Genomic DNA, 18,330 nt, shown 5'->3' with positions numbered 1-18,330 from the left:
AACATAAGGTCATGTATAAACAACAACATTACTTCACTAAGGCGTGCTTTAAATAATTGATAACATTATCATATTACCCATATTACTTATTCTGCGCTATCTTCATGTTGTTTAAGTTATTGGGACTGCAGTAGTCAGTATAATTATAATTTCTCTCGCGGACAGTAGTGATATAAGATTTAAGAATATGGATTATTTATTTACTATTTTGGCTCTTTGCGTTGGTAAGTGAAACTTTAATCGATTGGTAAATTAAACTTGGCTAATTTCATTGTGATTCGAGAATTTAAGTAAATAAAGTGATTTGTTTGAGTACTTAGGCATAAATGGCATAATATGGTGGACTTTCATCTTATACGATAATTTGATTAGGTCAATTAAATATAAATGTGTACGTAGGTAATAACTTACACCGGCCTTCGTAACTTATTCAGTGAACCTGCTTATGAAACTGTTATCGTCATTTATTATCTAAAACACAAGCCTTAATGAGCTTGCTGGGGATTTAGGCCGATTAGAGTAAAATTATATATTTAATTACTTATCAAAAACACAATTTTATTAAAACAACGAAATATTAACTTGCTAGTCAAATTGCTAAACCGTTATGGTACTTGAGTACCTATTGTTGAGTTGCATGTATTAAAAAACCTAACCCTAATTTATTATTTTCTAGCACGTTATTATTTCGCGGATTAGCAAAGTAACATTTTAGATTTCCGTAAAATAACGCCTGATTCTATTATCAAAAACAGCACTAGCAGCCGCCGAATCTCCAGCTACCAGTAAGCAATACCGCTCAGATTACACCTACGACAGAAACACCGACTCCTTCTACAAGATGCACACGGAGCAGGTGTCGACCGATCGCGCGCACACAACATGCCAGGCCGAAGGCGCAAGGCTTATGTCACCGGAGTCCGAACAAGACCTAGCACTGATACACGGCATGTTTAAAAAGTTCCCGGATATCGGGAGACTGGTGCTTGTAGATGGGAATGGGGTCGGTCACGATGAGGCTGATGAGGACGAGGAACCCATTATAAAAAGTAAGTATCTAAAATTTTTGGGTTCCGTACCAAAAAGGTGCAAAAGGAACCCTTATGGTGCGACTCCGTCCGCTCGTCCGTCTGTCTGTCACATCGCTAAATGTCTCGAGAACTACTAAAGCCATCGATTTGGAATATGGAATAGTCATGATTCATGTACAACGCTAACGCAGACACTGAGTGTTATTTTTTTTTAAATTAAATATGAAAAATGCCCCATATGTTCACACAACTTTGGGAACAAATGAAATTATTTTATTAAATATTTTGATTTGTGTTTTTTAAATAGACACTACTATATATGAACTATAAGCTGAAATATATGTCATATATTAAAGAAAAAGTGACGAACCCCTCCAGTGGTAAAGGTCGGACTCGAACCGGCGTCTTTAGCAATCCGGGCTAACGCCTTGAACCCCTAGGCCACCCCGCCACGATCGCGATATCGGGATTGGTCCCACAGTAAAAGTTGCTCAGTATGACCTATATATTCACCCCGTAAAATCCGTCTTAGTAATAGTCCCGTTTTTATCCTTTGGATATGGAACCCTAAAAAAGCGCCACGAGTTTTCAAAAACTGCTGGCTGAACTTTTTACTTTAGTCTTTGACTGCAATATTAGTCACACCTTTCTCAGTGGAAGAGGAAACCGACTACGCACCACGCCGTCGGTGCGAAGTGGTGAATAGGGAAGGACAGATTGAGAGCTCTCTGTGCTACTTTGAGCGGCCGTTTATATGCAAAGTGAACGCAAAGGACGCGCCTTACAACGAGGAATGCGGGACTTATTCTAATGGTAAGTTATTGTAGTTAGAGAAGACTTTTAATGAGTGTAAAGTATGTGTAAAGTATATCATATATGTGACCTTCACTTAGCAAATCTTAGCCGGTCGATAATTAAGTAACTTAAGGGGCCCACTGACTATCAGTCCGCCGGATGATATCGGCCTGTCAGTTGTTCGGAACTGTCAAATTTTTGTTCTAACTGACAGGCCGATATCGTCCGGCGGACTGAAAGTCAGTAGGCTCCTTAACGTTGTCTAAGGAAATGTACTATCTATTTACTTAACGTATTCACTGCTGGAATTTAAGTGGTTTTTTAGTACCTCAAAAAAAATGAAAATAAAAGTTTAAATTTGTTATTAATAACAATCGTTACAAGTATGTTTAGTTGATTGAATACATGTGATATAAAAATTAAACCATTAAAAAATCATGTGATATTAAATGCATAGGTATAATAAGTACAGGTTGTTTTGTATCCTGCTCTAAAACAGTCATATTCTACGAAGTAGATAAGCGAGGTCATAGGTCAAATTGATCAAGATCCTCTATGCGACTAACCACAAAATCGTGAAAAAAATCTTGTCAGACCCATTGAAAAAACATTGACATCTGAACAGCAAAATTTAGAAAATAGCCAATGTTTTCGCGATTTTAGTTATGGCTCCATAGTAAGAGTTGTTTAATAGTAAAAACGGTCACTTGCTTTCAACTCTCCTGTTTCAAAACGCATAGGTGTTGAAGCCAGATGAGTGTAGGTATTGTATTGTATGAACTTACAAACTCACTGTGAACAGTTGATGTTATGATACTGGGCTAAATTCTCAAAATGCGTTCAAAAGTTTTCATGGTGTTAGCATTGCTTATCGATGGAAATTGGAAACTATTAAATTTCAGATAGTTTGATAGCTGGAGGGTCGAATGGAGATTATGCGAAACCAAATATTACCGAAGATGTATTGTGTTATATCAGGGGTACGAATCTCCACGCTTTGGGCAAACTCGGCTCCGTTCGGCTCAGCATTGCTCCGATCAATTTAGGGTTCGCACAACTTGACGTCCCTTTGCGTGCTTGACCAAAGATAATGACTTGAATTTTGACAACCCTAAATAGCTGAAAGGAATAGTACCATATGTTAGAAAGGGATAGCATGATTCGACCCTGAACCGCTGTCAAACTTCAGTTTTGTAGGAAGTTTCCTTTATGTACGGTAGTACTATTATTTATTCTGTGATTATATTCTCGGTATCCAAGTCCAAGTACCTATAGAGAGAGCAAGTAAATCTAAACATTAGTTATTTATAGACTATTATTGCTTACATGCTATTTCTACAAATTACGTGCGTCGCATCGTAAAGTTATGTTGCAGACAGTAACGTATAGTTACTGTTAATATGTAAATTTAGGCATTGTACAAATTGCTTCTTAACAAAAAAAAACTGAATTACAGATTACGTCTCAAAGATCTCCCTCACTGGCAGCTGCTACCGGATAGCCAAGATAAAAGCTAACTGGAACGAAGCATACGCCAACTGCCAAGCTGAGGGGGGCCACTTGGCCATCCTGAACAACGAAGGCGAGTTTGAAATCGTCAAGGGTCTGCTGGACAAAACGCCCAGGAGTGTTGAGGATTGGCAGTTCTTTGTTGGCGTCCGCGCGGAGGAGAAAAAATCTCCGATAATATTTAGAACCGTTTTCAGTAAGTACTTATACTTACAATATCTTGGTATTTTCACTGGAATGAACTCGGTCATATGGATAAATAATAGCTGGTTTTTGCTGGACAAACAAGTAAAGTCAGTCTCAAGGGGCCTACTGATTATCAGTCCACCGGACGATATCATCAGCCTGTCAGTTAAAACAAAAATTTGACAGTTCCGAACAACTGACTGGTAATCAGGGGGCCCCTTAAGCTAACTGTGCACCGACTTAACCAAACAGTGAGGGAGTGTCATTAATAACGGCATATTCATAAAAATTTGACATTAGTGATGACATCGGCGCTAACATTTTTAATTGCGAATGCCGTGAAGAGTTAACTTGGTGACCTAGCGGTAGCACCGTGCGACTTGCAATCCGGAGGTCGATCGCGGGTTCAAACCCCGGCTCGTACCAATGAGTTCGAAACTTATAATAAATACCATAAATAGACATATAAGTAATACATAGCTTAGATAGGTATAACTTTTGTGTAATGTTATCTCTGTGTTTAATTTACATATGTATTAGTTTAGAGTAGATAGATAAAGTTGCAATACCCTTACAGGGTGTCATGTTGTGATACATTATCGATTAAGAACATCTGTAATTTTACCAATGTGAAAGCAATAAACATATTATATTATTATTATTATATTATTATATTATATTATATATATATTATATTATATGTACGAAATATCATTTCATATCTACGAGTCGCTTTTAGGCGAAGGAAAACATCGCAAGGAAACCGGACGAAGCCCAATGAGGCCTATTTTACCCTCTGGATTGAAAGGCCGGATTCATAAAAACTAGTGCCCACGCCAATTCCTGAGATTAGTTGCCAAGCGGACCCCAGGAAGATGTGAAGAGTTAGCGTGGTCCGACCCCATAGTCTTTCTTTAGTTTATAAGCTGCGCTAGTTCGAGATCTATTGCATTTAACCGCACACCGGAGGCGCCATAGAAAAGTTTTAGAGCGTTATAATGTAATTTTTTTTATTGGAAAAAATTGACTACAATCTCACATGTTAAGTGCCGATGCAGTCTAGGATGGAGCAAGTTTACCTGAAAACTCTCGATTTTAAAAGATCCAAGTTATAAGTAGTAGACTGGGAATAGATCTGCAGGAAGTGAGTTCCACTCCTTAGCTTAATTCGTCCTCTGCCTGCTTAGCTTAGCTGCCTAGCTTAATACGGCCACATCTCAAAATTTTATGATGGAGATTGGATATTCAATTAAAAATAATAGTCAAGTTTCCTTTAAAAATGTTGGTACCCAAGTGCATTGAAGCAAGTGCAAGTATTGCAGGCATGGAACTAATTCTCTAAGAACAAATTAAATTATTTTCTATGAAAATATTTTAATTAGTGGTTTTTCAAGTAGACACACTACTATTTAAACTATAAACTGAAATAAATGTCATATACGAAGGAAAAAATGCCCAGCCTCCAGTGTCCAGAGCTGGAATCGAACCAGCGTACCCCGTTTATCGGACGGGTGCCTGAACCGCTCGGCTATCCGGCCACGGTGGCATGGGTCGAAATTTCCAAGTATATGACAATTCCCGAAGGCTTGTGGCGCCCCCTGGCCATCTCTAAGGTAGAACAGTATGGTTCGACCTTCTAACTGAATCAACTCAGGTGATTACGGGCTAGCGAAGAAAGATGGCGCTGCCAATAATACTCTAAGAACAAATTAAATTATTTTCTATGAAAATATTTTAATTTGTGGTTTTTCAAGTAGACACACTACTACGTAGCTCTGGACACTGGAGGCTTTGGTCATTTTTTCCTTCGTATATGACATTTATTTCAGTTTATGGAACTAATTGTTTATCTTATCTATACCATCTACAATTCTACATATATGGCAGTAGATAAAGCAGTATAAAATGTGTTTTCAGATCAAACTCTAGAGCAGGTCGGATACGCTCCCTGGGACAACAACGAGCCCAATAACTCGTTCGGCATCGAGTACTGCGTGTCGCTCCTCAGAACCACGGGCAAATACAACGACACCGTGTGCCGGAACCGCTACTCCTACATCTGCGAGAAGGAGCGCAGTGTTTGAATATCTCATTATTCCTACTGCTCATTTAGTACAATATTTAGTCATGTAGACAATGAGCCCAACAACTCGTTCGGCATCAAGTACTGCGTGTTCTCTTCAGAGCCACGGGCAAATACAACGACACCGTGTGCCGCAACCGCTACGTCTACATCTGCGAGAAGGAGCGCAGTGTTTGAATATCTCAATATTCCTACTGCTCATTTAGTACAAGTTTTAGTCATGTAGACATAATGAGCCCAACAACTCGTTCGGCATCGAGTACTGCGTGTTCTCCTCAGAGCCACGGGCAAATACAACGACACCGTGTGCCGGAACCGCTACTCCTACATCAGCGAGAAGGAGCGCAGTATTTGAATGTCTCATTATTCCTACTGCTCATTTAGTACAACATTTAGTAATGTAGACAATGAGCCCAACAACTCGTTCGGCATCGAGTACTGCGTGTCGCTCCTCAGAACCACGGGCAAATACAACGACACCGTGTGCCGGAACCGCTACTCGTATGTCTGCGAGAAGGAGCGCAGTGTTTGAATATCTCATTATTCCTACTGCTCATTTAGTATAAGTTTTAGTCATGTAGACAATGAGCCCAGCAACTCGTTCGGCATCGAGTATTGCGTGTCGCTCCTCAGAACCACGGGCAAATACGACACCGTGTGCCGGAACCGCTACTCGTATGTCTGCGAGAAGGAGCGCAGTGTTTGAATATCTCATTATTCCTACTGCTCAATTAGTACAACATTTAGGTCATGTAGACAAAGAGCCCAACAACTCGTTCGGCATCGAGTACTGCGTGTCGCTCCTCAGAACTACGGGCAAATACAACGACACCGTGTGCCGGAACCGTTACTCCTACATCTGCGAGAAGGAGCGCAGTGTTTGAATATCTCATTATTCCTACTGCTCATTTAGTACAATATTATTTAGTCATGTAGACAATGAGCCTAACAACTCGTTCGGCATCGAGTACTGCGTGTCGCTCCTCAGAGCCACGGGCAAATACAACGACACCGTGTGCCGGAACCGCTACTCCTACATCAGCGAGAAGGAGCGCAGTGTTTGAATATCTCATTATTCCTACTGCTCATTTAGTACAATATTATTTAGTCATGTAGACAATGAGCCTAACAACTCGTTCGGCATCGAGTACTGCGTGTCGCTCCTCAGAGCCACAGGCAAATACAACGACACCGTGTGCCGGAACCGCTACTCCTACATCTGCGAGAAGGAGCAGTTGTTTGAATATCTCATTATTCCTACTGCTCATTTAGTACAAGTTTTAGTCATGTAGACAATGAGCCCGACAACTCGTTTGGCATCGAGTACTGCGTGTCGCTCCTCAGAACCACGGGCAAGTGTTTGAATATCTCATTATTCCTACTGCTCATTTAGTACAACATTTAGTCATGTATATAACAATGAGCCCAACAATCAGCAATTCGTTCGGCATCGAGTAGGTCGTCGTACGTCGCGACACCTCACCCAACGTCGCTGGCGACACGTGTCTCGAAACATTTCTCCCCTAGTGTATTCATGGCTTTAGAAAAGGTCGAAACCACAACATGTATCATATACATCATGTATGTATGTGTATATGATGTATGTATGTATATGTATACGTATACAACCTATTAAGTTATATTATTTCTGTTTTATTCTTTGTATTTGTTTTTTATTGTTAATTGTAGGCGCAAAAGGGTCGGTCTTCCATACAAAATTTGAATTTCGCGCTTTTATCTACTGACAGTTGGTTTGCCAGAGTATATAATGGTAATATCGGTATGATTAGATCTATTTAACATGTATATACTCGTATAAGGAAAGCAGCATTAGTGTGTTCTATGGTTTTATTGATGGTTAAGAATAAAATACAATTTTACGCCAAAATACTTTATTTGAAAATAATCCTGTAGGTACAGTCGCCATCAGATATAATATCGGAGCGGCCGAGGTGCTCAAAAATATCTGAACACGCACTCTAACGCCTCGAAAATAGAGGCGTATTCAGATATTTGTGAGCACCTTGGCCGCTCCGATATATCTGATGGCGACTGTACATAACTTATAAATGCGTTAAAAATATGAATAAAAATGCGTATTAGATAAAATTATTATAAAATAAAAATAAATGTAAATTACGTGACTAAAATGACTTGAGTACAATCATTCTCAATAGATCCAGTCATCCAGTCGATAGATCCAAAATGGATCTAGTGAGAAAAGTTTTTCTTCTTAGATCCAAATTTTATGTTGACAGGTAGACAACTAGACACTGGATCTATAGGGAAAATAATTCATATCATTAGATCCATTTAATTTTACAATACCTATTTTGAGTACCATTTTGTCCATCAAATTCCTTGACCGTATTGTACAGTCAGCAGCAGAAGTTGCTAAGCGGGCGAGGTGTTCAAAATGATCTTGACGCGACTTAATTGTATAGAGAATAAGAGCGTGTCAAGGTAATTTTGAACACCTCGCCCGCTTAGCAACTTCTGCTGATGACTGTACATACACCATACAATCAGTTTCAAATAGTTTCACTGAAGTGACATGAATTATGTTAATTGTTAATCGGATCATTTGACATATCGAGGGAAAAAATAAATATACATACATATGGATGGGAATGAATGAATGATGATGAATGAGGGGATGAATGAATGATGATGAATGAGGGGATGAATGAATGATGAATAAATGAAGGATTAATGAATGAATGAGCGCAACTCTATAAATTCTATAATAACCAACGAAGTGACCAAACCTTCCCGTGTTTGTGATACAAAGATTTCAAAAGTAAAGATATTGCCGAGCGAACATGTGCACAAACGCCATTTGCGCACCAACCAACTGGCCCACTTCGCAGTGCTCGTAAGGCCCGTCTTTACAAAGTAATATTATAAATCAATGTTGTGATATTCTTCGACGATGTTACATTTTATTATGTTGCGTGTTATGCCGAGTCTACTGTCTAGTCTACTACTACGAGTGGAATGAGATAGCAATATCACTTGCTCCCTCTAACGCATAGCTGCGTCCCTCAGATTGGCCCAAGTTGGCCCAATATGTGGACTCGGCATTAGGTAGCAAGCTTTACAGATAATACGCTAGGTAGTAGTATTTAATAAAGGTCTTTGGTGGTTTCAGCGTGTGTCAAAATGATTGCGAACAATATAATTACGATAAGGTACTGAATATGCTTGTGTTGTGCCCAGGGATCGGAACCGGTTTTTTGCAAAAACTTCGAAATAACCATATATATATATATATATATATATATATTTCATATACATATATTTCGAATTATTTTATACTCGAAATGTAGGACTCATTTGTGTTTTTTAGGTAACGACTTCGTTTTGTTAGATTGCCCAATTAGAAATGAAATAATTAACAAAAAACGAAAAAATACCATTTTCGTTCCCATACAAAAAATACCGGTATCCGATCCCTGGTTGTGCCGCACAGTGCCGCACACTGGTAGAATTCCGCCTTTACAGTACATTTTTTAGAGTCGCACCTATAGTAATAGTAGTAATAGTAATTTATTTGCTTAAATGTAATACAATTGTGGTGTTACAATGGTTAAATGAGCGTACATTCAGACTTTAATAAGTCATGCAAATTATTTCCTTAATAGCTAAATCTGAACTTATAATTACTAATTATTTAAATATTTTAGTTTAGTTATACATATTAGGATACCTCTTAGGATTTTATTTTTGCAATGTTTTCTCGATATGAGCCCTTATATCATAGTGCGATCCGGACGGGTTTTCGTTCAGAACTGTGCTTTTACAGCCATTGCCCCCTTTGGCTTGCTCCTGGTTCTTGGTGGCTAGTTGGGATTCTCTGGCCTCTTCGGCCTCCTCAGACTCTTTGATCTCGGCCTCATCGAGAAGCTCCCGGTAGGAGCGGTTCCTTAGCTCGGCCCGGCCTGTGTCGGTGAGCCTCATGGATTGTCGTTGCAGCATCTATGAATTGTGCGAATACATATTTGAATAGGGTTGTTGACACATGTTATGACATGTTAAATTGTGTAACTAAATCTAGTTAAATAGATAGAAAATGAGCAATTTATCACAATAAATTGGAAACTTAAAAATATATGGAAATAAAAAATTACAAGACCTCAGCTTCAATTTTTTTTTAACTTCCAAATAGGAAAGAAAATAATGGTACCATTCGATTCCTTATATTTTATTTAAAAAAAAATTGTACGGCAACAATATACATAAACGCAATATTTCACCGACAAAAACGCAATTTCCTTGATTGCCATACATCGAAACAGGTTCTAAGCAATAGCGACGTTACATGCTGACGTCACGATGTATTGCCATTTTGTCAGTAAAGTGCGGGTGCCAGACTTTGACCATCATTTGTGACGTTTGTATTGCTTTATGGCAACGGGTCAAATACAGACATTTGATCCTCAAAACAAACGTGATCGACTGATGCCATTCATAAAAAATTGTCAAATACCCTATTTTGTGGTTTTATTATAACCTCTAGTGGCCCACCATATCAGAAAAGTTGGCTGTCAAATTTGAGTCAACGGTATTAGAAAATATACGTAATAATACAAAAGAAACTATTCATTAAATAAAACTATGAAAACGGATTATATCGCGTATATTGAATTTATAATACATCCCGACGTTTCGAACTCTTTACAGCGTTCGTGGTCAACGGGTGACTGAGGAAAAATTACAAAATGCAAAAATACCCACATACTAAAATAATGAACAATCATAGACTACAAACTTTAAGGCTGGTTGTACATGCAAAATCGGTTCATAAGGCTAGTTATACACTATAATTATTTTTCAAGTAAAGATATATATATATACGCGATAAAAAAACTATGCCGGCTCCAACCCTACACCACGGACCCGAGAAGATTTAATTCCCTCCTAAATTGTAGGAGGGTATCCCAATATGGGACCGGCAACAAACTCGGCGGGACACATCTTTTCAAAACATCAGAATGTCCAGCATCATCCAACACTACGGTCACAACACTACGGAGACATAGACTGTGAGACCGTAGTGTTGGATGATGCTGGACATTCTGATGTTTTGAAAAGATGTGTCCCGCCGAGTTTGTTGCCGGTCCCATATTGGGATACCCTCCTACAATTTAGGAGGGAATTAAATCTTCTCGGGTCCGTGGTGTAGGGTTGGAGCCGGCATAGTTTTTTTATCGCGTATATATATATATCTTTACTTGAAAAATAATTATAGTGTATAACTAGCCTTATGAACCGATTTTGCATGTACAACCAGCCTTAAAGTTTGTAGTCTATGATTGTTCATTATTTTAGTATGTGGGTATTTTTGCATTTTGTAATTTTTCCTCAGTCACCCGTTGACCACGAACGCTGTAAAGAGTTCGAAACGTCGGGATGTATTATAAATTCAATATACGCGATATAATCCGTTTTCATAGTTTTATTTCATGAGTAACTATCGCGGTAACCGAAGACAATACTATAAACTATTCATTATTAAAGATATATACAGTGGTACTACGTAAACGAAATTAATAACTAGCTTAAATCTAAAATAGGCCCTTGAGGCATTGTACCAAGGATGCTGGCGGCATTTCCCCGCTGTATCGCAATGCTGATACGTTGTGCGAGAAAGCCGCCAGCTCTTCGTTCACCAGTTACGTCAACCAGACGCTTCGCGATTTCTGCAAACAACTTATGCGCGCTGGTACCTATGGACCTAGAGTTTCAACTCCAAATAGAACGAAATGTACTCTACCGAGGCTCTTATATTTATTACGTTTTAAAATTTCGGCGCTTTCCGCCGCTCCGCCCGCTTTTACATTAGTCCGTTGGAGGTGGGACGGTGCCAGTGTGACGCAAGTAGCATCCCACATCAACATCCGTCCCAAGCTCCAAGGAACCAAGGACATCCCATCGGGCCTCTTGCCATCATCTCTGATAATGCCAGTCGGCTCAAGAAGAGCGGGTACATTGATGGTGACAAGAGACCGACGGATTATGTCATTATTCATATGATTTCATTGTAGGTAATTAGTACTAGTATTAGGACGGTGGAACTCTAGAGGTCATGTCATACCGTAATATATGCGAGGAACTTTAAAAAAAAAACGAACAAGGATATTACAGTTATACGCCTCAGCGAGCGTGTACGCCTGGGGCCCATTTCACAAACAGTATTAGACTAATATTATTAGTCCACGACCTGACTGTCAAATCGTATGGGTTACCATGACAACACACTAATAATATTATAATAATACCCTTCGAAAAATGGGCCCCCCAGTCTGCGTTCCGTGGCCCTTGGATCAAAGCTAATTTGTCTTTACAAAACAAAATATTATTTAATTTTGGAAGCAAGGGTAAGAAATTAAGTAAGAAGCGTTTGAATACCATACCATGCTTTTACGTTTAACTTCCTTCTTCAGGTTCACTAGTTCTTCCTTCTTTTTTCGACGGAACAATCCACACTGTTGGAAATTGATAATATTATTATAATAAATATTAGAACTCTAGGAGGATATAACCAAACGGGCCATTAACAGGCGTTCCCCTCTGTCGAAAATAGTCGGCCAATGGTCATACACAATGTATGGACTGACGTTTATCTGACATGGCTATTTTTACGTTACGTATACATTTGACGTTCCCCTCCCCCGCAAAAGACTTTTTTGTACAGAAAATTACAGACGTGGCGTCTCCATTTGGTTATATACAGTGTGTAAATCCAATACGGTCGCCCGTAAGTATTAGGTTCGCATATAAAAAATCACATTTTTTAAACCGCAAATATTCGCATATTTAAACGGTGATTAGCATGGGACCTAAGAAGTCTATTTAGATAAATTTTGCTTAGGTAGAACTAGAATCAAAATATTAACCATACAAAATAAATCGGCCCGAAACGTAAAGCAACACACAAGTTACGAGATACGAGCTTTTTTAAAGTAATGTCAACGCTTGTTGGCAATTACTATAAAAAGCTCGTTATGAGCATAGAGTAACTTATACTAGAGCGGTACTGTCATAGTAAATTTTGTAACCCCAGTAAATTCACTGCCATCTGTCGACACACTTTAAAACTAAAAATGAAGATTTATAAAAATACGATAGAATGTATTTAAATATAGATAAATGATTTTTTTTATTTGCATTAATTATTTTTATGATTTTGACCCATGTTCTTTCACTGATATGCGTTAAAATTGTTAAATAACAAACGAAACCGTCAACGCCATCTATACGACTGTAGGCCAAAACTAGTAGCGCCCTCTGAACGAGAATCAAATTTTCATGATTTTCGAGGCACGTTTTTTCCTTAGACTGTATACATCTATTACGGAGTTATATCTATCTTTGTTATGAGTCATGTCATGTTATGTCTCGTAATGTTTGCAGCAAAAACTTCTTAATTAATGATTACACGGATAAATTCTATATCTGGTTTAATTTATTGTCCGTATTGGATTTACACACTGTATAAGGGTAGTTGTGTTACATTCAAAACACATTGTGACAGAACTGCGTATACAGTTAGGTATGAGTACAAAATAGTGAACAGAGAACGAATCGTCTAGGTAGTCATCACGATTCGTTCTCTGTTCATTATTTTCCGGTTTCTTACCTAGGGTACCTAGTAGGTACCCTAGGTAAGAAACCGGAAAACTGCGTTTTTTTTTTCTCAAGCTCATGTCAGTTTTGACATTTCTAAAGAGCCAGGCCACTTTTTGCACTTTTTAATTTGGAACTTTCTTTTATTCCTATGATTTCAAAACTCTAATTGAAATTGTACCTACTTGTATGTACGCGGATACTTACGAGACTATAATAATCCGTATTCTAGGGGGGGAGGGGGTAGTAGGTACGCCAGGTATGCGACGCTGAGCCATTGGCCAACACCCCAAGTCCATCATACGCGTCCCAGTCGTCCCCCCTGGGCAATGCTAGTGGTTAGTACGGGCGTCGCCATGTTTACCAACATACCCCGGACCACTAGTAGCAGAGTATGAGGGCCTCGCCTGGTGTGGGCCACGCCAAGAGATGTGGCATCCCCACCCGCCAGGTGTTCCTTCCTTACCCTAGAATTCCCGTCTTTAACCTCTCGAACGCCGGAACGTGGAACCGCGCAGTGGGTATTGAAATTCTAATTAGTTGATAATTAGAGTTCAATGCCTGCTAGTGGGTCCGCGTTCCGGCTTTCGAGAGGTTAATCCCATGTTCCAAACTATCATTTCCTGTCTTAGCCTCTCGAACGCCGGAGCGTGGACCCGCGCAGTAGGTATTGAATTCTAATTAATTAACAATTGGAGTTCAGTGCCTGCTAGCTTGGGTCCGCGTTCCGGCTTTCAAGAGGTTAAATTCCCGTGTCAACCCTCCTTCCCTCTCTTCCCTTCTCCTAACCTTCTAACCCCTTTCCAATTTCCAATCCCCTAATCCAAGGTGTAACTGATCGTGCCGATGGATGCATGGCTGAGAGGGAGCTCAGTCGCGAACGATAGGCCTCGGGTACCGGGCGACACCCGTTGTATAAAGCCTTGTCTACGCAAGCGGGGCTCTGCGTAGTACTGACCTTTTACATCCCTAGCTACTCGTGGGAACTGAATGGAAGAGACTTTAAATAAAAATCAAAATAAAAAATACAAACAGAAACAAACGACCTCCTTAGCTGAGACGGCGAAAGCTGAAGCACTAAGGGGGGCGAAACAGATAGTGAGTGGTAAAGCCGAGGAGAAGCCATTGAAGCTAGATAGGCCGCTGAAAGCCGGGGTACCTACCGGAACCCCAGCCCAGGTGACTGAACTAGAGACGATGGAGCCTCCGACAGCTAGACCCTCCACAAGCAAACCGATGACGGCGGCGAGTGGGACAACACCTGTTGAACCCTCAAAGCAGATCATAGATCCCGGCTGGGAGATCAGGTGCAAACCAAGAGGGAAGCCTGCCCAGACTGAAGAAAACGCACCACTGCGGAAGAAAGTCTCGCAGAGGCAGAGGCAGCGGCTCCAAAAGCGCAGAGAGGCAAACAGCCGCACCTCTGGGAACAAGCAGGAGGTTGACGCCCAGAAGGGACAGGGTGAGGGAGTGACGACCACTGCAGAACAAAACCAGGCAAAGAAACCGGAGGGAAAAGCCAAGAGGGCGCGCCTGGATGAAACCATATCCCCCAGAGGCGACTACAAAAAACGCAAGACAGACGCCATGGGGAATGAGATACAACCCTCCTCCTATGCAGCGGCGGCAGCGACGGACCTGACGGTTGCGATCACCAACGACCGCACGGGCAGGCTGACGCAGCAGGACGCTGAAACGGTGGAGAGGAAGATCGGGGACGCCATCTTCCAGGCGGCCATAGAGACCGATCTGGATACCGTAGCGGAGGCCCCAGCGTTCTCGGGTAGACCCAGTTTTGTGGATGGGTACCTGAAGCTGTGGTGCCAGGACGCAAAAACCAAAGAGTGGCTGATGAAGTGGCTGGAGTCGGCCACCCTCGAGAACGGAGACCGTCTAGTCGGGAAGAGGGAGGACGAGATGGTCCGTAACACAAGGTGCGGTATTTTGATCCCGGCCCTGGAAGAAAACCTTACCAAGGTGGGAAGGGTCCTAAACTTCCAGAACCCGTGGGCCATGGTGAGAAAGTGGACTCTCAACCAGGCGATCCCCCTTAAGAAGAGATCCTGCACCCTACTCCTTGTGGGAATACCTGAGGACGTCGTTCCTACTGTGATGGAAAAAGGGAGGAGACTGAACTACTTATGTGGGACAGTCTACATCCGTTTCCAGCACGGCGGAGGGCGCTTCAGGGATTCTCCACCGGAGAAAAACACAACAGAGGAGAACATAAACAAAGGGGAGGACAAGACCGCGGAAAAAACATCCACACCCGATACCCCCTCTGCTATGGACACGGACAGCGCGGAAAAACAAGAAGACTTTGACCTCGAGGAAGGCATATTGCTGGACTCTGAGGACGAAGACGGGCTACCTAAGGGGATAAGTCTCCTGGACCTGAAGGGAAAAGCGGCAGAAGGGACACCCTCCGATGGCGCCTTCCCACTGTAAGGTCCTCCAGGTTAACCTCCAGCACAGCGAATCTGCAACGGCTCAACTTCGAAAATGGCTGGAGGTTAACCCAACATCCATAGCCCTGATCCAGGAGCCGTGGATCAGGAACACACGCATAAACGGCCTTTGTAACACCGGAGGTAATTTATTTTATAACACACAATACAAACCCAGAACTTGCATATACATATCTCGTAACATAATGGCACAACCACTAACTCAATTCTGTTCCAGAGACGTGTGTGCCATAAAACTCCTCAGAACACAAAACTCAAATCTACCGGAGATAGTCCTGGCGTCCACCTACATGGCGGCCGAGGACGAACCACCTCCAGTGGAGATGAACAACCTCATACGCTACTGCGAACGAGAAAGGCTCGAGCTGGTCATATCTGCAGACTGCAACGGCCATCACAACCTATGGGGAATGGAAACCAACAACAAAAGAGGTAACGATATTGTTGAATACCTTATGTCAACTAACCTAGATATATTAAACACAGGATCCAAACCAACCTTTGTCACTCGTAGATGTAATACTATAATTGACATTACTCTAAGCACAGGACTGGCAGCTCAACACATATCCAACTGGCACGTGTCGGACGAGCTATCCTGCTCCGACCATAGATGGATTCGGTACGACCTAACAGCCGACACACAGACACCCACACCTAGAAGAAACCCGAGACGCACGGACATACCGGCGTACAAGGAACTTCTGGAAGGTAAACTAGACAATAACACACACACAGACAGACCTAGCAATACAAAGGAGTTGGAGGAACAGGTAAACTTACTTATTAAGAACATTACCGACAGCTACGAAAACACATGTCCACTATCGACCTCATCAGCTAGAGGGAAAAGCAGTAACAACAACAGCTGGTGGGGACCGGAGTTGGACCGAATGAGAACAAAAATGAGAAGGTTACTTAACAGAGCAATGAACACAAGAGCTGAAGAGGACTGGGATAAGTACAAAACAGCTAAAACAGACTATAAGAAAAGACTGAGATACAGAAAATCAGCCACATGGCGGAATTTCTGCGATAACATATCCACTGTAACACAGGCAAACAGAACAAGGAAAATCCTTGCAGACCAACCAAGGCAACTACTGGGCACCCTGAGGAGACAGGATAATAGCACCACCAGTAGCCCAGCAGAGACAGAAAGGCTACTGGTTGAGACCCACTTCCCAGGATGCAAGGTAGTAAATGAGCAAGACCCGGAACAACACATAACGAACTACAATCCAACTGAAAGAGAATGGAAGACAGCAGAACGCATAACAGAACATAGCAAAACGACCTGGGCGGTAAATAGTTTTGATGACTTTAAATCGCCGGGAACAGACGGAATCTACCCAGCCCTACTAAAGTGGGGAGGACACATACTAATAAAACATCTATCCAATCTACTGTGCAGCTGTATAGCCTTTAGGTATATACCACAGAAATGGAGGGAAGTGAAAGTGATTTTCCTACCAAAACCAGGAAAAACCGATTATTCGGATCCTAAGTCTTTCAGACCAATCAGCCTAACGTCCTTCATGCTAAAAACACTAGAAAGATTATGTGACAGAGAACTGAAGGACACGGCTCTAAAAAACATAGCAATCCATCCAAACCAACACGCCTACAGTCAAGGTAAATCAACTGACTCAGCTCTCCATGCTGTAGTAAGCAACATAGAGAATGCGTTAGCGAGGAAAAACTCCTGTCTAGGCACCTTCATCGACATAGAGGGAGCCTTTGACAAGACCAATTTCAGCAGCATTCAACAAGCATTACATAGACATGGAACCAATCCGCTCATAATCGAATGGATAATGAATATGCTAAGACAGAGAATAATAAGACTAACCGAAAAACAAAATCACCAGGCACTAGTCATGAGAGGATGCCCCCAGGGAGGAGTACTCTCACCATTGCTTTGGAACCTGGTTGTAAACGATTTGATAACAAAACTAAACAACAAACACTTTATGACTATAGGGTACGCAGATGACTTAGTAATACTAATCAGCGGCCTAGTAATAAGCACACTGTGCGATCTCACACAGACAGCACTGAGAATAGTAGAGAAATGGTGCAAGGAGAATGACCTATCGGTAAACCCAAAAAAGACCGACACAATTCTCTTCACACACAAACGAAAACTGGGTACATATGCAATGCCAACACTTTTTGGCACAAAACTGACACTTTCAAAGGACGTAAAGTATCTAGGCATAATCCTGGACGATAAACTGAACTGGAACAAACACCTGGACAATAAACTGAACAAAGCAACAGTAGCCTTTTGGCAATGCCGGAGGATGGTGGGAAAAAGATGGGGACTTGCCCCTCACATTATACTGTGGCTGTACAAAATGGTAATAATGCCAATGATCAGCTACGGCGCGGTGGTATGGTGGCCCCGCACCCAGCTAACTACAGTAATAGACAAACTAAATAAAACACAAAGACTAGCATGTGTGGCTGCAACGGGCTGCATGAGAACTACTCCGACTGCGGCTCTAGAAATAATGCTAGGACTCCTGCCACTACACATATACATACAGAAAGAAGCGGCTGCCACAGCTCTTCGTTTGAAAAATCTAAACCTATGGACATCTTTCAGCTCATCGCACAAAAAGAT

At 41.4% G+C, this 18,330-nt stretch overlaps 1 protein-coding gene across 2 annotated transcripts; it reads left to right on the top strand.

Annotated features, from left to right (window-relative positions):
* The first annotated feature begins 108 nt into the window (after nucleotides 1-108).
* On the top strand, nucleotides 109-7,692 carry LOC134742011 (secretory phospholipase A2 receptor-like). 2 transcript variants are annotated; one of them, XR_010127916.1, is made up of 6 exons: nucleotides 165-224; nucleotides 756-1,049; nucleotides 1,686-1,844; nucleotides 3,283-3,531; nucleotides 5,439-6,351; nucleotides 7,010-7,692. XR_010127916.1 is itself a non-coding variant. In XM_063674930.1 (5 exons), exons 1-5 carry the CDS (start codon nucleotides 188-190, stop codon nucleotides 5,603-5,605), a joined length of 906 nt encoding a protein of 301 aa, XP_063531000.1. In that variant the 5' UTR covers nucleotides 109-187; the 3' UTR covers nucleotides 5,606-6,954. The 2 variants fall into 2 exon arrangements, 1 of the variants encoding a protein (XP_063531000.1); XM_063674930.1 differs by lacking the exon at nucleotides 7,010-7,692 and having other exon boundaries at nucleotides 109-224; nucleotides 5,439-6,954.
* The last annotated feature ends 10,638 nt before the right edge of the window (nucleotides 7,693-18,330 follow it).

Source organism: Cydia strobilella, chromosome 6 (genome assembly GCF_947568885.1).
Source record: "Cydia strobilella chromosome 6, ilCydStro3.1, whole genome shotgun sequence".
Taxonomy (NCBI): domain Eukaryota; kingdom Metazoa; phylum Arthropoda; class Insecta; order Lepidoptera; family Tortricidae; genus Cydia; species Cydia strobilella.
Note: the sequence above shows the minus strand (reverse complement) of the source record. Positions and strands in the feature narration are given on the sequence as shown.

Bases quoted from the DNA above. Each gene is read 5' to 3' on its own strand.
- LOC134742011 (XM_063674930.1), top strand. From the start codon at position 188: ATGGATTATTTATTTACTATTTTGGCTCTTTGCGTTG. The intron at 225-755 runs GTAAGTGAAACT...TATCAAAAACAG, and splicing joins TATTTTGGCTCTTTGCGTTG to CACTAGCAGCCGCCGAATCT. The intron at 1,845-3,282 runs GTAAGTTATTGT...ACTGAATTACAG, and splicing joins ATGCGGGACTTATTCTAATG to ATTACGTCTCAAAGATCTCC.